This window comes from Oryctolagus cuniculus, chromosome 6 (genome assembly GCF_964237555.1).
Source record: "Oryctolagus cuniculus chromosome 6, mOryCun1.1, whole genome shotgun sequence".
Classification (NCBI taxonomy): Eukaryota; Metazoa; Chordata; class Mammalia; order Lagomorpha; family Leporidae; genus Oryctolagus; species Oryctolagus cuniculus.
Window position 1 is genome coordinate 38,334,152 of NC_091437.1, and position 19,753 is coordinate 38,353,904.

The window sequence follows — 19,753 nt, forward strand, 5'->3', positions numbered from 1 at the left end:
TCTCTCACTATCCACTCTGCCTGTCCAAAAAAAAAAAAAAAAAAAAGCAAAGAGGGATTCGGTCCCAGACACTCCAGTGTGGGATGTGGGCATCCCAGGCAGCAGCTTAACCTGCCTCGCCACAACACCTGTGCCCATCTGAAATTTTTTAAAAGCACCTATGGTTAGGACTCACCTCTAGGGGTTCAGATGTCTGCAGTGTGGCTCAGGGGCTGCAGTTTAATATAAAGCTCCCAGAGGACTGCAATGGCCAGCCCTGGCTGGCAACCACGGCCTGAGGCTCTTGACCATGATGAATGTTCACCCTGGCTCTTCCCCCAAATGTTGCTCAAGGACGGGGAAAGCCCACCTCCTCAGAGAATCCCTATCAGAGGCAAACACAGTCTGCCCCCACTTGGTATCACTTGACCCTAGTTTTTCGTCTTTTGGTATGAATCCTTGATGCTAAATCTTTTATTTCTTTCTGATTGCTCTTCAGTAAGACTACAGTTGTAGTGGGTTGCGGGTGTGCCCATGGGGTGGAGACAAGGCCTTCGGTCTGTTCAATTACTGGTGAATAGCTTATCACTGAGAGGTATTTTCATTCTCATTTTTTTTAAAAAATGAGGAAGCTGAAGCCACAGAGGCTGAGGTCCTTGTCCAGGCTCTCATAGCAGCAGGTGTCAGGGCAGGGTACAAACCTGGGGTCTGTCTGACATGGAGAAACCATTCTGTCCAGCCACTGTGCCATCCCTCCGGCCACCCTGGTTACAGTCTTACTTTCCAGACACTGTGCCTGTGGACTCCAAGTCCTTCATCTGCACCTGCCAGGTCCCCTCAGCTGCTCACAGAGAAGTCCTCTAAGGCAGCTGGGAGAAGCCACCTTCTACTGCCCAAGGTCATGGACCTCTTGGGCAGTAATGGACTGGGTCTGAGACTTAGCAGTGGGAAAGAAGTGGGTAGTGGGGTGTAGAGGACTTGGCTGCTACAAAGATGGAGAAGGCCTGATGCCGGGGGGTGTGGGGTCTGTGTAGCCCCCTTCCTGTCTCCCAGTGAGGCTCCAGGTCCTACGAATGTTGACACTGTGCACCCCACAGGCACAGGGAGCAGACACACAAAGGCATCCCATCTGGTCTCTGGATCAGCCTCAGGAGCAAGGGCTTCTAGCTTCTCTTCTGCTAACAGCGTGACACTGGGCAAAGTTTCTTCTGTGGACCTCAGTGCACTGTGCGTAATGAGGGACTGGGCTAGATGGGAGGGGAAGAGCTTACTGCAACCGGAAGGTCATTAGTTGGGAGCTTAGTGACCATTACTGTGTCAATGCTGGGTTCTTAGTTTTGTGTTTCAGATTGCCACAATGTTTTCATTAATATCCAACTGCTAGCAACAGCCTTCCTTACCCGGGTGCAGAGTGATCCACACTTAAGGATCCTGACAACCCGTCACCCACCACTGCTCTTTGTCTAGACACCGCATCTGGCAACACCTTCACAATGTCTTTTTCCAGTAACACAGAGCCGCCAGAGCTGCTAGTGACGCCCTAGGCCACTTGAGACCCACAGGTGGGGCTCCGGCTCACAAAAGGAGGAGGCAGAGGCGCTGTCTCTGACGCTTGGATACTTCGCTCTTTTTACCTGCACTTTTGTCTTTGACCTGAACATGAAGTGGGGCTGATCTGGACTCCGAAGGAGCAGGCGGCAGGAAGCCACCGCAGCGCCATCTGGTGGGGCGCCCGAGCTCCGCCCGGCCTCCCGGCTGCACTCTCCTCCCGCACACAGCCATTCCCCTCAGCCCCTTCTGTCCAGGGACGCCACAGGGATCTCCAGACTGGCCACTTGGAGGCCCAGACCTGCGCGGTCAGAGAGCGCTGAGCCACTGGCCCTGGAGGCGACCAGGAAATGGTGCCATGCCCTGTATTTGGGGTCTTTCCTGTGGGGAGCATGAGAGTCTGCGAGGACCGAGGCAGAGGGTTTGTCTGCATCAGGACCATGCCATGCACAGCTGGCTGGGGTGTTCCTGACCCGGATGGGCATCAGCACCTCGCCAGCTCCTCTACCAACACCATGCTGCTCCGCCACTTGCCGCAGACTCAAGGCCAGGAACATTTGCTGGGGTCTGCGTGGCATGGCGTGGCATGGCGTGGCGTGGTGTGGCGGGGCGATCCCGTGGGTGCTATGGGAGGGCGGGGCTGCAGCTCAGGCTCCCAGCGGCCTGCAAACTGGCGAGGAGGCAGCATAGGTTCTCAGTTGTAACCACACAGAACGCATCGGCCTTTTCACCTTCTGGTGGACAAAAGCCAGACTTGTGCCTCATGAGAGTGTCTGTCCAATTCGACAGGCAAATAATGCCTGCCGGAGAATTCCAGGAGCTGGCCTGGAGACAGCCAGCTGAAGTTGCAAAGTAACTTGGGGCAGCTCAGTCAGCCCGACCAGAGCTTGGACTGTGACTAGGGCTGAGAGTCCCCACCGCGATGCCACCCAGCCCCTTCCCACCAGCCAGAGACCCCTGTGCAGCTGGCCCTGTCCCGTGATCCCATGATGGCAGTCAGGCAGTTAAATCTGTATTTCCTTATATAAATTTCAGTTCTCTCTCCTTATGGGAAAGGGTGCATGAGGCCCAGGCAATAGCATGCCACCTTCCCCAATGGCTAGCAGCCTGCACAGACTTGTCTGTTTGCTTCCAGTCCTTGTCCCCTGAATTACTAGGTTCTCTTGTGAGAAGTACCACACTTGGGTTCCATAACAGTACCTATTGTGATGTTAGCAACAGGGGAGACTGGAGGAGTTCTGTACTACTTTTGAGACTTTTCTATATAAACCTAAAACTAATTCAAAAATTAAAAGTTTGTTTTAAAAAAAGATGATTACAGGGCTGGCGTTGTGGTGTAGTGGGTTAAGCCTCGCCTTGCAGTGCCAGCATCCCATATGGGTGCTGGTTCAAGTCCTGGCTGCTCCTCTTCTGATCTAGCTCTCTGCTATGGCCTGGGAAAGTGGTGGAAGATGGCCCAAGTGCTTGGGTCCCTGCATCCGTGTGGGAGACCCAAAAGAAGCTCCTGGCTTTGGATCAGCTCAGCTCTAGCTGTTGCGGCCATTTGGGGAGTCTCTCCCTCTCTCTCTCTGTAATTCTACCTCTCAAATAAATAGATAAAATCTTTCTAAAAATAAAGATGAATAGATGAGTTTTAAATTCTGCTCACACATTCATTTGTTCACAGCCATTGGGTGCCTGCTACATGCCCAACACTGGGAATCTGTTAGTGACACAAGTCCGCGGACTGGTGGTAACTCGGTACAAATGCTATTCCCTTAAAAACACAATCCAGCCTCAGCTAACGCAGTCACCTAACCAAGTGCCGGCTGATGGTGTGTAGAATCTCGGCCTTGCTCTACCTTCTCCCAGCTGCGTGGCCCTGGTAGAGCTATCACTGTGTATCAGATGCCTAGTGCTAACACAGGGCAAAACAACCTGGGTTCTTTCAAAAGACAGTACTTACGGTTAGCTATAGTAATAACTATAAGGCAGCGATTCCTCACATGGATGAGGAAGCTAATGTCAACACGCGGCTGACATTTCTGTCAAGAAAGACTTGGTTGCGCAAACACTGAATTCGTGGGTTCCTAGAAGTGCTTACCGCGGTCACGGTCGATGAGCGAGACTCGGAAAACGCCGTTCGGCTCCTTCCTGGTCCGGCGCTCCGCCCCGCCCCTCCTCGGCGCTCAGCTCCGCCCCTCCTCGGCGCTCAGCTCCGCCTCTCCCCGGCGCTCAGCTCCGCCCCTCCCCGGCGCTCAGCTCCGCCCCTCCCTGGGGCTCCGCCCCGCCCCTCCTCGGCGCTCAGCTCCGCCCCTCCCCGGAGCTCAGCCCAGCCCCCCCGCCAGGGGCTCTTCTCCCTCCCTGGCCTTACCGAGCCCCGCCCCTTCTCGGCGCTCCCCGCCTCTCTCCGCCCTTTCCCCACCCTCCGCCCAGGAGGAGGACCTGGATTCCCAAGCTGGGAGGGCCTCAAGGAGGCGGAGCCGGGAGACTCCCGTCCCATTCCGGGCTGGACCGGGAGGGGCGGGGCGACCCCGCGAGTGGCTGGGCTCTGCTTTGCATAGCAATGCCCAGCTTTGCATCATCAGTGCAGGCAGGCATTTAAAGACGCAGCCGCCGCGGCAGACTGTGCAGTGAGCGTGGCGTGGAACCGCCCTTCGCGATGCACTCTCCGATGCAGGTTGCTCTCCTGGTCGCCTTGGGCTTGCTCCTCGCCCACCCCGCGTCCCCTGCGCACCTTCTCCAGAACCAGGTGAGTGCCTCCTGCTTTAGGAGTTTAATGGCAGCCTGCCCGCCCCCGGGTGTGTGCGGCTCCGAGTGGGATGAAGGGGTGGCCACTGTTCCTAGAGTTGCTTCTCCGCCGTCGGGGCCCCAAACCGCTAATTCTGGGACTCTTGGTCCTTCAGCTGACCTCCAAGGCCCTGTTCAGCCCCCCGGCTCGTTTGCAGGGGTTCATCTCACTTCTGCTCTCCTGCTCTTTTCTGAGCGCAAAACGAAGGCGCCAATCCCAGGCCCAGAGATTCTGCCCCGTTGCCCTGCTCCCTGCTCGCCTCCCACGCCGTGACTTCAAGTCACTCCAGGATAAGGCCTGGCACCCCGTCCCTCCGCCTGTTCCAGTGCTCCGGGTTTTCCTGAGGGGTGGGTGGGTTTGAGAGCCGTGCAGGCCAGAGGGTCCACGCTGGCCCATCTGGTGACAAAGATCCGGCCCTGAGACCCCTCTGCTCCTTGTGGTGAGACACCAAGAGGCCAACCCCAACTCCACATCCCGCCTCTCGCCCCCCCCCCACCCCTTCCAGCTTCCCTGTTCACTCCACAGCACCTCATGCTGCAGACCCCTGGGAGAGGGAAGTGCTATCATTTTGAGAACTAAGCAGCTCACTCCCACGTCCTCTTTGCTGCATAGCTGGGCAAGACACATCTCTGGAGCAGAGGAGTCTGCTCTAGATCGCTTCCCTCCCTATACCCTGGGAAGCTTTGAGAGCTAGGAACAGTGCCAGATGTGCGACTCTTTCTCTGCCCCAGTCCATGGAATGCATGCACCTTGCTCTCCTCAGTAAGATGGGTGTGATGCCAACCGGCTTCTTGGAGAGTTGTGAATGAAGGCAGAGGCTTTCGTGAATGAGAGAGCTCTAAAATTGCAAGTGAAGTGATAGCAGCCAGCAGGCTTGGCCTCACCGTGCCTGGGTGGCAGGCTGTCTGTTCTGCCTACTTAATGAAGGAGCAGGGGCCTGAGTGTGGGTTGAGCTTGTTTGTCTTGGCTCCAGGTCAGTCCACTATGAGGTAGGGTTTGCATGCAAGCCCTGCACTTGCTCCTCTGTGACCTGGCTACGGATGCCTTGGCACACTAGAGGGTCCCCTGCTGGCAGTTTAAGAGAGGTACTGGATGGCCGGCGCCGCGGCTCAATAGGCTAATCCTCCACCTAGCGGTGCTAGCACACTGGCTTCTAGTCCAGGTCGGGGCGCCGGATTCTTTCCCGGTTGCCCCTCTTCCAGGCCAGCTCTCTGCTGTGGCCAGGCAAGGCAGTAGAGAATGGCTCAAGTGCTTGGGCCCTGCACCCCATGGGAGACCAGGAGAAGCACCTGGCTCCTGCCTTCGGGTCAGCGCGGTGCACCGGCCGCAGCGCGCCAGCTGTGGCGGCCATTGGAGGGTGAACCAACGGCAAAAGGAAGACCTTTATCTCTCTCTCTCACTATCCACTCTGCCTGTCAAAAAAAAAAAAAAAAAAAAAGAGAGAGAGAGAGAGAGGTACTGGAGACCCCCACCTCACCCAGGCCCATGGGAACTCAACCAAGCTTCCATAGGAAGTGGCACTTTCTATCCTTGTCTGTTGTAACCTGTAGTCTTCTCTGGGCTCACATGATTCAGAGCCCTGATCCTGAGACTGTGGGTAGGTGTTAGAGTTTGAGCATCCGGGAACCTGGATCCTCTTCTAGCTTTTTTTTTTTTTTTTTTTTTTTTTAAGGGGAGAGAGAGAGAGAGAGAGAGGTCTATCATCTGGTATTCCACTCCCCAAATGGCTGCAATGGCCCGAGCTGAACCAATCTGAAGCCAGGAGCCAGGAGCTTCTTCTAGGTCTCCCACGTGGGTGCAGGGGCCCAAGGACTTGGGCCATCCTTCACTACTTTCCCAGGTGTGTTGTTAAGGAGCTAGATCAGAAGTGGAGCAGCCGGGACTTGAACTGGCATCATATGGGATGCTGGTGCTGTAGGCTGGGGTTTTAACCATCTGCTAGCTTTAACCGGACTTGTGGCTCGGGCCTGAGTGTTAGTTAACAGGGGAGAATGTTTAGCTTCAGGCTGGGCATGTAGTACATGCTTAATAGACTCTTTGTTATGGTGCTGTATAGTGCATATTATTTAGTGCCATATGCTATGTGATGTTCACTGAGCCACGTGCTTTTTTTCCTAGTAAACTTTTGATTTGGGAATAATTTCAGACTTAGAGAAAAATTACAGAGATACTATGGCTTCTCTGTAAGACCCCTCACCCAGTTTCTCATGTTAGTGTCTTAAATTGTCATTGTGCATTTGTCAAAACTAAGACTCCAACATCGATGCATGACTATTAGTTCTAGATTTTAGTTGGATTTCCTCAGTTGTCTTTTTTCATTTTTAGAAAGGGTTTAATTATTTAAAATGCAAAGCAACAGAGAGAAGGAGAGAGAGAGGGAGAACAAGAGATCTTTCATCCACTGGTTTATTCCCTACATACTTGCAACAGCTGGGGCTGGGCCAGGCTGAACCCAGGAGTCTGGAACTCCATGCAGATATCCCACATGGTGCAAGGCCCCAAGGACTTGAGCCACCATCTGCTGCCTCCCAGCATGTGCAGTAGCAGGAAACTGGATCTGAAGTAGAGGAGCCGGGACTTGAACCAGCCACTCTGATATAGGAGGCAAGCATCTCAAGTGGTGGCTTAACCCACTGTGCCACAACTCCCATCCCACTGCCAGTTTTCTATTAACATACTCTTTCTGTTCCAGGACTCAGTGTAGGGAATCCTGTTGCCATTGTTGTCATGACTCCCGCTCCAGTGGCCAATGAGTTTCTCAGTCTGTCTTTGTTTTTCATGAGCTTAGCAGTCTAGAGGAGTTTGCTTTGTACCTTTTGTGTATGGAATGTTAACGCTCCCATTAGCCCTATGAGAAGATATAATTACTGCCACTTAGGAAATGAGGACTTGGAGCCACAAGGGGTTAACTTGCGCGTGGTCTCTGCTAGTGAGAGTGGCTGAGCTGTCATTTTAGTCTACTTCTGTGATTTGTATCTGTAAGACCGCCTCCAGAGCTGTACCTCCTCCCACAGGTTGGCCTAGGCTGGAGATGGCAAATACACTGTGCCGGGCCTGGCCCTTGGTGGCCTTGATGGCTAATCCATCGCGCCTCTCCTCATGAGCCTTGACCTAACCGTGAAACTTGTATCGCTGCAGAGGCAGCTGGCTGGGCACTGCCATGCGGGTAGCCAGCTGGTTATGAGCCCTCAGGGCCTGGGGAAGTCATTCAGCCTGCTGTGAGGTCTGGCTTTAGTGCCTCTGCCACCCCTGCAACCTCAGCTGGCCCCCATCCACCACACGTAGCCCAGTGGCCTCATAGTGCCCCCAGCCGCTCAGCTCCGCCCCACCGCAGGCCTGTGTTCTCTCTGCCTGGCAGGTGCTTCCTCCGCGCACTCACGTGGCTCACTCCTCCTCCTACACGGGTCTTAGTGGAGCATTGCTTCCCCACTGCCCTGCTTAAGTGAGTCCCTCCTGTCCATTTCCTTGATGGCACTCACAAATCCTAGTGGGCGATGTTTATTTACATTAGACTGCAAGCTCCTCGAGGTAGGGCAGGGACCGTGTCTAATTGTTTACCACCAGGGACACAGTGCCTAGCCCAGGGCTTGTTGCTCCATGAATATCTGTGGGATGAATGTGGAAGGAAGCATTTACTGGTGTCTACCCCGTCCTGCCTTCCTTAGTCACGGCATGACTTCCCGTTCCGAAGAATGGAAACTCATTCCTAGAAGCTCAAGTAAAGGAGAAGTTCATTACAGGTATACAAGGAATTTCATGGAACCAATGGCAGGAAGTGGAGGCTGAAATGTCTAATGGCTGTCATTTAGTGAGCCAAGTCACGCTTTGTGCCCGGCCTTGGGTTATGAACCATGTGTATCAGCTCCTTGGACCGGGCCTGGGAGGAAGGGGTAAACTGGCTTATACAGTGAAATTACGAGGCTGGACTATGATTTCAGCCCAGGTGTGTTTGACCGATGCTCCATTAACTCACCTGTCAGTCCAAAGCCACGCCCTTCGTGCTACCTTGTCCTGCTTTAGTAGGTAGGATAGGGTGACTTTGTCTGCTTCCTGTCCCATAGACCCGCAGAGCCCTTCATTCTTGTCTCTTTCAGTGTAGTCATCGATCTCAGGTCTGGGTGCTCTGGCCCAACTCAAAATTCATGACCCAAGACACCAAGCCCCACGACCTTAGGTGACTCAGCCTCTTGTGTCTCATTTCCAGAATCAGGCAGAACCCCAGTCCCTAGCTGGGGTCTGTGTTCCTTCTTGGTTCAGTTGCCTGTGGGTGTCTCGAAGACAGAAGTCAACTTGGACCTGTGGGACTGGCGGGTTTTGTTTCCCAAGACAGGGTGTGGGTGGGTGGTGGGAGTGCTGGTGGTCCTTTGGTGGGCAAGGTGTGAGTAGGTGGGAGGGAGTCTGCACAGTGTGGGAGGTGTTGGGTATCCTGAGGCAGGTAGACAGGATGCTGAGGAGTGCAGAGTGAGTGGTTGGACAGAGTTGCACAAGACAGGGATGGAGACAGGAGACCTGGGAGTTGTGGAGGGAGAACGGGGGCATCTCTTGGGGACGGTGGAGGGTGACTAATTGGGGATGCGGCGTGAGTCACAGGAGGGTGGTCAGTGAGCCCTGGGTAGGCTTGGTGTTGTTCATCAAGCACGGGGCTCTTGTCATGTGTTCGTGTGAGTCCTGTTCCCCCCAGGTTCATGACATGCCTCCTGAGGGTGGGGCTTTGGCGCTGTTCTGCCTCCCACTGTGTTTTGTGTTTCCCGGTCCTGGATTGGACATGGAGAATGATGTGAACGGGGTCTCGGGCAGGGGCTGCAATGGTGACTCCACCAAGACCTTGCCCTGTATTGGTTTTCCAGGGCTGGCTGGAGAGCCGCAGGGAGCAGGCAGGTGGGGGATGGGAGAAGGCAGTGGGCAGAGGTAGATTAGGTGAATCTTCTGCTTTGAGGTTCTGTGTTTGCTGTGTTGTGCCTTATACTTTACAGCATATTTTTAGGGGAGTTTCTGTCTTCTGAGTCTTTTAGCTCTGCCTACAAAACAGGTAGGACTGGCGTTATCCCAAGGTTCACTGTGAAATTTGAGGTTCAGGCTGGGGAGGTGCCTCACCCATGGTCACACTGGAGTCTTTCTGTTGATTCTTCTTATCTGTGGCAGTTCCTTTTGTCCACCTAACCTTTTCTCCCCTTTCTTTCTTGCCGGATTGTGTCGCTGAGCCAGCTCAGTAGCTTTTCCTGGGATAACTGCGATGAAGGGAAGGACCCCGCAGTGATCAAGAGCCTGACGCTGGAGCCTGACCCCGTCGTCATTCCTGGGAATGTGACCATCAGCACTGAGGGCAAGACTGGTGTACGCCTCGATACTCCTCTGAAGGTGAGCGCGGTGGGTCAGCCGGCAGGGCCCCGCAGGGCGCCGCTTCGGGGTGCTCGGAAGGGTTTTGGGATCCCAGAGTCCCAGAGCAGCAAAGCACCCCCAGATCCAGAGGCTTACTCAGGATCACAGGACTGACAGGAATCTCTGATGTCAGCCCCCCACTTCCTGCAGAGGGCTGACACCAGTGGCTGACGGCTCTCATTGGGTAGCTGAGCTTTGTAGCTGTTATTTATGGGACAGATACATCAGTTAGTCAGTAATATTTAGTCACTGTGGATAACACAACTGGCTGAAAGAGCAAGAAAATAAATCAATCCCTGGAAATCTTACTGCCGAGTGATAAAGCACAGATAAGCACTTTTGACATTCTGTAGGATATTCTTTGCCTCTTTCCCCTGCAAAATCATGTTAACATGTATGTTTATTTTTAATGCATATAAATGAAATCAGCTGTGTTCCTTGTCAGTGTCTTTAAGCTCACTCCTCAAGAGATAGTCACTGGTAGCTTTTTATTTATTCTGTGAGACGGTTTAATGCAATTGTAAATATATGTGCATTTATACTAGTGGGATTATCTTCTGACGCTTGCTATGAGATTTACTTTTTGTTTGTATCATGCTATATATTCCATACTCCTTCTATGGCATTGGTCCTAGGTTGACCTAACCATTAAAAACTAAATGTTTATTTATTTATTCTCAACTACTTAAAAAGCAGAGTGACAGAGACAGAGACAGCAAGAGATCGTCCATTCGCTAATTCGTTCCTCAAATGCCCACAGCAGCCAGATGGAGCCAAGAGAGCACCACGTGGGTGGGGGCCACTGTCTGCTGCTGGATTGGAAGCAGAGTAGCCAGGGTTTGATCCAAGTGGAGGCTTAATTAGCTGCATCGCAACGCCAGCTCCAGTTCAGTCATTTTTTTACATTAATTTTACATTTACTTGGAAGCATTCAGAATGTCAACAAAACAGCTGCAACTTTTTTTTTTTTGCATTCACAGAGGGATATTCATTAACAGAACAATTATTTTGTATAAGCTATATTTGGAGACAACTGAAGATGAAAACGCTCTCTTCCCCATATGAAACTGATTTTTGTGAGCACCAGGGAGAATCTGCTTTAAATTTCCATGCCAGTTTACAATCCCCAGTGTTCCAGGCAAGGATCGTGGCTATTGAAAACACCACCTGGAAAGGGCTATCTGAAGACACATTAGGTCATGTGCTACCTGTACCCTGCCCCCCGCCAAGAAAAATAAAATAATATTGTACTTTTTTTTTTTTAAGATTTATTTATTTGAAAGTCAGAGTTACAGAGAGAGGAGAGGAGGCGGGGGTGGGGGTGTGTGTGTCTTCCATCTGCTGGTGCACTCCTCAATTGGCTGCAACGGCCGGAGCTGCACCAATCCGAAACCAGGAGCCAGGAGCTTCTTCCAGGTCTCCCACACAGACGCAGGGGCCCAAGGACTTGGGCCATCCTCCACTGCTTTCCCAGGCCACAGCAGAGAGCTGGATCGGAAGTGGAGCAGCTGGGACTAGAACCAGCGCCCATATGGGATGCCGGCACTTCAGGCCAGGGCGTTAACCCACTGTGCCACAGCACCAGCCTCAGAATATTGCATGGTTTAAAAGCAAATCTCACACAGCTTATGACTCCTTTTTTTTTTCTTTAAAAAGACTGATTTGTGTGTGCTAGAACCATCTTTCTCATCATCATCTCTTTCATCTTCATCCCTGTCTTCCTCCTCTTCCTTCTTTCTCCTGCTCTGATTTGCAGCCTGGACGACTCCCTTGCTCGCTGCACCAGGCTTTCCTGTAGCTCACCATGCAGCGGGTTCTTTGCATTTCCCTCTCAGCCGAGCAACCTGCTTTTCCCGAGGCAGCCTGTCAGCGGCCCCGTTTCTCTGCCGCGTCACCGGGGGATGGCCCGCAGCGTTCTCCCTTAATTTTTTTGGGAGATACTCAGAACAGAAAGCGGAAGTCCGAAGGAGGCCTTTTGGCTGCACGCGATCCTTGAAGTTCTCTTTTTTGGTTTCCCCTTTGGGAGGGATTGAAGTTCTCATTCCTCTTTCATAGCGAGCTTCAGCTGCCTTTGCAACATCTTCAACTTTTCACGTCTCTGTAGCAGCCAGGGACTTCCCCTCTCCGAGCAGTTCTTGGCAAACCGAGAAATTGGCAGAAGCTTCTGGGTGCTGCCTCTTATGCTTGGCCTGGCAAATTTGCACAAAGGCTGACGCTTGCCTCTCAGCTTGTCAGGATCTTCTTTGTTCCTGCCTGGTTACGTCTCCTTGCTGGACACAGGGTTGCCCGGAGCCTGTCTGGCTCTCCCTTGTCTCTGTGGACCTAAGTGTACTGTGATGGCTGTCAATCTCCTGATTTTTTTTTTTTTTTTTTTTTTTTTTTTTTTTTTTTATTTTTGACAGGCAGAGTGGACAGTGAGAGAGAGAGACAGAGAGAAAGGTCTTCCTTTGCCGTTGGTTCACCCTCCAATGGCCGCCGCTGCAGCCGGCGCACTGCGCTGATCCGATGGCAGGAGCCAGGATCCAGGTGCTTTTCCTGGTCTCCCATGGGGTGCAGGGCCCAAGCACCTGGGCCATCCTCCACTGCACTCCCTGGCCACAGCAGAGAGCTGGCCTGGAAGAGGGGCAACCGGGACAGAATCCGGCGCCCCAACCGGGACTAGAACCCGGTGTGCCGGCGCCACAAGGTGGAGGATTAGCCTATTGAGCCACGGCGCTGGCTAATCTCCTGATTTTTAATTGCCAGAATATTCTGTTGTGCCTCTCTCAAAGTTTATGTACAACAAATCTGTTGTTGACCTTTGCTTTGTTTCCAGGGCAGTTTTTATTTATTTATTTTGCTATTATAAACAGTTTAATAGAAATTATCCTTATCCTCACCCTTATAATGCCTCCTTTTATACTTTCCTGATGGCCTGGCCACAAACGTTTTAAGTCTTCCACTGTTGCCAAAGTGCCTCCAAATATTTAAATCAAATTATCCCCAAGCAGCAAGGAGATTTTCCTTTGTTTTGCACACTTGCTGGCACTGAGCATTGTCTGAGAATCTCTGCCAGTCTTTGGCATGTGGGAGTTCATTTACCTTTTGTAATTGCTTTGGGAGTGACCAGTTTGTCCCTCTTCATTGCCTGCCTTGGGGGTGGGTGTGTGAATAGTTGCTTTCAGAACAATAAAAGTTTTTTTTATCCACTCAGCCTGGTCCGCATATTCTGCATCCACGTTTTCAACCAACTACAGGTTGGAAACATGATGAGCAGAGGCCTCTTACCTGCTTATTTCCTACCCGGTGCAGTGTAAGGACTCCTTCTGTAACATTTACGTTGTTTGGGTATTATAATAGCCTAGAGGTGACTTGGAGTACACAGGGAGATATGCGTGCATTGTCTGTGACAAGGCCATTTGAGGCAAATAAAAGAGTAGGACATCTGAGGACGCTGGTACCCTGGGGCTCCTGGGTGTGGATGCGCAGGGACAATTGTGTCCACTGCAGAACCACTTGTTGGTGTGCTGCACTCCAGTTTGAACTCCCCCCACGCTGTCCTGTGCTTATGTGCCCTGCAGTCTGGTCCTGGTCCATGTCAGTCTGGGACCGGTTTTGTATGAGAGCCTCTTGATTTGAATGTGTGTCCCTGTAACACTGTTCGACCTGGCCCAGCACAGTCCTTGTCACGGGGGTTTTTCTTGAGCAATAACTGAGTTAATCAGTGAGTGTGGAAGGAGCTTTGCACAGGGCCTGCTCAGTGCACGCATGTGGTTTGGGAAAGGAGAGAAGAGTCACATCCGGTTGTTAGTGTCTGCCACAGGCCCAGGAGAAGGTAACCCTGGGGCCTGTGCCACCATCATGTCATTGCTGGGTCACAGTATCTCTGGGATTCTGCAGCAGAGAATCTCCAAAAATTCTGTGATGAAACTTGTTGTTGAATTCACCCAAGTTTTTCAATTTACATACCACTATTTTAACATTTTTATTTAAAAAAATGTAACAGGCATATAAAAATTGTGCATATTTATTGGAGACTACGTATACATTCTGTGATATCCAATCAAGGTTAAAAAAATCCATTCAGGGTAACTATATTTATCCTTTCTAGTATTTAATATTATAGTAAAAGCATCCAAAATCCTATTTTTAGTTTTTTTTAAAGATTTATTTATTTGAGAGGCAGAGTTGCAGACAGAGAGAGGTAGAGACAGACAGAGGTCTTCTATCTGCTGCTTCATTCCCTAAATGGTTGCAACTGCCAAAGCCTAGCCTATCTGAAACCAGGAGCCAGGAGCTTCTTCCGGGTCTCTCACATGGGTGCAGAGAGGCCCAAGCACTTGGGCCATCCTCCACTGCTTTCCCAGGCCATTACCAGTGAGCTGGATCTGAAGTGGAGCAGCTGGGACTCAAACCGGTGCCCCTTTGGGAGGCCGGCACCACAGGGGAGGCTTAATCAACTATGCCACAGCACTGGCCCCTCTAGTGTTTGTTAAACAGAGAAATATACAGCATGTTAGCGTTATCTACAGTTATGCTGCTGTGCAGTAGAACCCCAAAACTTCTTACTGCTTTCTAGCTATAACCTAGTACCCCTCAACCAACCTTTCCTCACTTCTTCCCCCCGCTTCCCTGTCCAGCCTCCGGTAACCAACATCATATCTTTAACTACTATGAGATCACTTATTTTTCAGACTCCACGTATGAGTGAGATCATTAACACTTATCTTTCTGTGCTTGGCTTACATCACGTAATGACCTCCAAAAACATGGAACAACCCACGAATTTGCATGTCATTCTGGTGCAGCTGCCATTCTAAACTTCTCTGTCCCATTCCAGTTCTTTCTCTCCCTGTACATAAGTAAATAAAAGATAAATAGCAGTTCTGTGATTAAAATGTAATGCAGGCCGTTATCGAGGCAGCGGAGCTGGTGTGTTTTGCCCTGGATTTTGCACATGGGGTGGGCAGGGTGGCTCAGTGGGTTGAGTTGCTGCTTGGGATGCCTGCATCCCTAAGAGTCCCAGCTACTCAGCTTCTGGTCTAGCTCCCTGCCAGTACACCGGGGGGTGGGGGGCATGAGTGATGGCTCAGGTACTTGAGTTCATACTACCCACATGGGAGACCCGGATAGAGTTTCAGGGTGCCGACTTCAGCCTGGTTCAGACCTGGCTGTTGTGGGAATTTGGGGAGTGAACCCGCAGATGGAAGATTCTTCTGTGTCTCTGTCACTCTGCCTTTCGAATAAATAAATAAATCTTAATTTCTAATTTATTTTTTAAAAATTTTAAAAGATTTTATTTATTTGAAAGACTAAGTCACAGAGAGGTAGAGACAGAGAGAGAGGTCTTCCATCCACTGGTTCACTCCCCAGATGGCTGCAACAGCCAGAGCTGCACTGATCCAAAGCCAGGAGTCAGGAGCTTCTTCTGGGTCTCCCACGCAGGTGCAGGGGCCCAAGGACCTGGGCCATCTTCTACTGCTTTCCCAGGCCGTAGTAGAGAGCTGGATTGGAAAGGGAGCAGCCGGGACTAGAACCAGCGTCCATATGGGATGCCGGCGCTTCAGGCCAGGGCTTTAACCTGCTGCGCCACAGTGCCGGCCCCATAAACAAATCTTAAAACAACAGGAACTTGTAACTCCTTTCAAACTCTTTCTTACCAGGTGATATTAACTGTGGAGAAGGAAGTGGCAGGTTTCTGGATCAAGGTCCCCTGCGTGGAACAGCTCGGCAGCTGCACCTATGATGACGTCTGTAACATGCTGGCTACGCTCATTCCCCCTGGGGAGTCCTGTCCAGAGCCCCTGCATACCTATGGACTCCCCTGCCACTGCCCCTTCAAAGAAGTGAGTACTCGGGCAGGAGGAGCATTGCCCTGTGGCCAAAGAGAGAGGGTTTGCACAGGAGGGTCTCTGCCTCCTCCCCAGCAGATCTGGATGTCCCTGGATGTGGAAGTCGGCATGACCTATGTGGAATTGCTTGTCTCTTGGGGGCCTCAGTTTTTCCATCTGTGAAATAGGAGACTTGAATTTAGAGGTTATCTCCAGCACCCGTAAACTATAAATAAGCCTTAGTCTATGCTGCTTGGGCAGTCTCCAAGCACGTGTGGCCCTCAGCAGACTGGGAGGGGTGGCTCAGGGCTCCATCCTAGAGATGTTCCAGGGAAGAGTGTCCCCACCCTGGGCTCCCACTGATCTGTGGTCCCCTGCTTTCCCACAGGGCACCTACTCACTGCCCAAGAGCGAGTTCACCATACCCGATCTGGAGCTGCCCAGCTGGCTCAGCACCGGCAACTACCGCGTTGAGGGGGTCCTCGCCAGAGGCCAGGAGCGGCTGGCCTGCGTCAAGATCGCCGCCTCCCTGAAGGGCAAATAGCGCAGCATGGCCACAGCACGTGAAGGGGGAGGAGCAAGGTGTCCTCTTCCTCCATCTTGTGTTTACCAAGGCTCAATTCCAACCCTCTGCCCCGTTTCTAGCCCCTCTCTGCAATGATTGCACTACCCTCACTGAAAATCATTTTGTACCACTTGGGTTTTTGGCTGGCGCAATCTGCCCTAGCCCAGGGAGGATGTGTTGGGCAGTTCCTGGTGGCCCAGGACACCTGCTGGGCTGGTCACCTCATGGTCCAGCCCACCCTATGGCTTTCCAAGAGTCTCATTCATTTCCAAAGCAGTCATGGGCTGGGAACCCGTGAGTCTGGGGAAACTCAGTTCAGACTGACCCAGGTTGGCCTCCTGAAACCCCTTGGTGACTTTCTCCCTTTTTTTTTTTTTAAGTCACTGACTTAAAAGCAGAGAGAGCATATTAACATTTTTCGTTCTACTCTAAACCATTCTTACAATGAAGGGGCTAAAATAGTTGCTCTTAGTCTCCTCCTCGCTTCATTTCTGTGATTAATATCCTTTCTGAGTTTGTCCAGTTAACACTAGGGCTTGGTGTATCCTGGAGAAGACAGCAGGTGGGGCAGGGAGTCCCTCGGGGGAGACAATTGGGAATGTTTGACGTTGGAGATCACTTACAAACACAGGTTCCTGTGGGGCCAAGCAAGGGACTTCAACGGGTGACAAGGACCACTGGGAACATGGTGCATTGAGATCCGACTTCCATTTCTCCTTTTTGGATAAAGCCAAGACCTCCATTATTGCACACTCTTGTGATACTCCATACAACACACCAGCACACAGGCCGCTGAGGCCCCGTCTCTGCTGGGAATGCTGGCAGGACAGCCCATCAGTCCATGGGGAGCGCCTGCTCTCCAGCTCTGCTCAGTGCCATAGAAGAACACTGTGTGCCCAGCCAGTATTGCCAGAGAGGCTCAACTTTTTGCCATTGGAGAGGCCCCAAATCCAGATTTTTATATGAAATCTTACCTTTTAAAATGTTAGCAATTATTATTATTTTTAAAAAGCGTACAGCCCCAGGGGCCAAATGGATGTTTGCAAACTGCAGTTTGCAACCTTGGGTCTAATTGTATGGCCTTGTTCTTTAGTCTAAAGCACATCCTGTGGCACCATTTCTCCCCTCAGAGGGGTCCAAACGCACAGTGTGTGGTCTCCAGGAGAAGGCTTGTCCAGTGCTGGTGGAGGTGCGGGCTGTGTCTCAGAGCCCTGAGCTTCAGGGATCACACGACTGCCTGCTTCAGCCTCAGCGACCCACCGGGGACTGGGAGAGCTGCTGAAGAGTTGGCACCAGCAGCGGCTGCTCTGTGGAGCAGGGTGTGGCAAAGAGGCAGACTTGGGTCAGGCTGCCCATGGTGCCCACCGCCGCACTGCACCACTATGACAACTTGCTGAAACCTAGAATGGCAATAAACCTTTTGTACTTGCTGAGAAGTCCTCCTTGGTCTTTGTGCACACTGCTGATCACCCCGCGGGGTTTCAGAAGCTTGGGTGCAGTGGGTGGTCAGAGGCCTTGTTGCAGTGCACCAGTGAGCTGATGCGGTCCTGGGAATGTGCTTTTTGGTCTCGTGAGTTGCTCATTATCTCTGCTTCTTCCTGTTAATCACCTTGCAGGGTGAGTCTTTGGTTTGCTCTTCTGTGTTTCCCTTACGAGAAGTACAGTCTTTTCCCCCTCTATTGGATCTTCTAGCCTGGTTTCACATTTGTTTCTTTAATGATTATTTATTAGAGAGAGGGAGGGGTTGGGGACTCCCATCCACTGGTTCACCTCTGAAATACCTGCAGTGGCTACGGCCAAAGCCAGGAGCTATGAACTCAGTCCAGATCTTCCTTGGGTGATAGGAAACCAATCACTTGAGCCATCCCTGCTGCCTCTCAGGGTCCGCATTAGCAGGAAGCTGAATCAGGAGCCAGAGGATGACATTGAATCCAGGCTCTCTGGTGTGGGATGCAGGCATTTTAATCACTGGCCCAGACGCCCACCCCTCAGAGTTGTTTTTGGGTTCACATTCTTGGAGGGAACTTCATCAGCTCAATTAATCTTTGTTTGCCTGCCATGCCAGGTGTGACTTTTGGCAGCCATTGCACTGCCGGCAATTACCCTTGAAGACATGGGTAATTTGTCCAGCAAGATGAAAATGCACACACACAAGGTTAGCCGTATTTAGCACTGTGCTTACAAATATTGAAAACAATGTAAATGGTCATATGGGAAAAAATGGCTGAATAACCCATTTGGCTTAACCACAGGCTGGAGTATTATTTAGCTCTAAAAAGGGAATGAGGAAGAACTCTACCCGCTGATACATCAGCATTAGCAGAAAGGCCAGGACACAGCTCGGGAGTGCTCAGCCCCGCACACGCGCACGGGCCCCTGGACCGAGGGGGAGGGTCTCGGACAGGGATAGGCCAGAGAATTGCTGTGTAGTCAGCTCCGAGACAGAAAGGTTGGGGGAGATCAGTTTCTCTGACTCATTTTGGGGAAGAGAAATTCTAGTTCCTTTGGCTTGCCTTGGGAGTGGAGATAGGAGCCAAGAACCACGGATGAAAACCAATACCTTCTAAATGATTAAATTCAACCAGGATATGAAGAGAAATCAAAATGAAGTGCAAACAGTGGAAAATGAGTGAACCATATATCAAATAAGTAATGCAACCACACTGGAGAGGTGGGATGCTATACAGCTGAAAACAAACGAACTGCAGTTAAATACTGTAGTCTAGTTAGTCAATTTGTTTCCACAGGAGTAGGAGTTAGCATTCTACACACTTAGAATTACTTAGGATAACGAAAGCATGAGAGGCATATAATAAATAGTAACAGTAACAGGATATAATCCGTTGAATAAAAATACACAATTGAACTCCATATGAAGCAGAATTTCAATTAAATGTAGCAGGAGTTATAGAAAAAAGTCACCATTAGGCAAATGCCACAGGGATAATTGCTACAGACAAGAAACATGGATGCTACAAGCACAAGGAGAAACAGAATTTTGCAGGATCACACAAGATACTAGGCAGGGGAAATAGTCACTTTAGAGCATAGAAACCTGTAGCCACCACCTTAGCCAAGTGGTTGTGTTAACGTCACCAGTAACAAGCCATGCTGATGTTGAGTACCTCCTGAGAGGAGCATGAGCATCTGCATGGTATTCTTGTTAAAAATGTGTCATCTTTGGGCTGGCATCGTGACGCAGTAGGGTAAGCCATCAACTGCAATGCTGTCATCCCATCTCGGAGCATGCATTCAAGTCCTGGCAGCTCCATTTCCAATCCAGCTTCCTGCCAATGCGCCTGAAAAGCAGTGGAAAATAACCCAAGTGCTTAAGCTCCTGCTACACACATAGAAGACCAGGATGGAGTTCCTGGCTCCTCCATTCAAGAAGTGAACCAGTATATGGAAGATCTGTTTTCTTTTTCTGTCATTCTGCCTTTGAAATAAATAAAAAATCTTTCAAAAAAGTATCATCTCACTGTAATCATGAGAAAGTATCAGACAAGCCCAAATAGAGAGACACTTTACAAAATAACTGAGCAGTACTCTGCAAGTACCAAGGTCACAAACAATAAGCAAAGACGGAGGGGCAGCCACAGGCTGGAAGGGAACAGAGAAATAGGATGAATGAGTGCACTGTGAGATCCTGATGCAGATGCCAGATTAGAAAAAGGACCAGAAATGGGGTTTCACCGCTGTTGG

At 51.1% G+C, this 19,753-nt stretch overlaps 1 protein-coding gene and 1 non-coding gene across 2 annotated transcripts; one reads left to right on the forward strand and one right to left on the reverse strand.

The window, feature by feature from the left end:
• Nucleotides 1–3,890: 3,890 nt before the first annotated feature.
• On the forward strand, nt 3,891–17,487 carry GM2A (ganglioside GM2 activator). The gene is made up of 4 exons (XM_002710320.5): nt 3,891–4,258; nt 9,503–9,655; nt 15,319–15,501; nt 15,875–17,487. The coding sequence occupies exons 1-4, from the start codon at nt 4,169–4,171 to the stop codon at nt 16,028–16,030; spliced, it is 582 nt and encodes a 193-aa protein (XP_002710366.2). The 5' UTR covers nt 3,891–4,168; the 3' UTR covers nt 16,031–17,487.
• LOC127490850 (U6 spliceosomal RNA) lies at nt 14,419–14,522 on the reverse strand. The gene has a single exon (XR_007919242.1). It is a non-coding gene; the product is annotated as a U6 spliceosomal RNA (small nuclear RNA).
• Nucleotides 17,488–19,753: the final 2,266 nt, after the last annotated feature.

What these genes read in the sequence shown, in the direction of transcription:
- GM2A (XM_002710320.5), top strand. Translation starts at nt 4,169, where the DNA reads ATGCACTCTCCGATGCAGGTTGCTCTCCTGGTCGCCTTGGGCTTGCTC. An exon ending in GCCTCGATACTCCTCTGAAG is followed by an intron (nt 9,656 to 15,318) that starts GTGAGCGCGGTG and finishes CTTTCTTACCAG; the next exon opens with GTGATATTAACTGTGGAGAA. An exon ending in GCCACTGCCCCTTCAAAGAA is followed by an intron (nt 15,502 to 15,874) that starts GTGAGTACTCGG and finishes GCTTTCCCACAG; the next exon opens with GGCACCTACTCACTGCCCAA.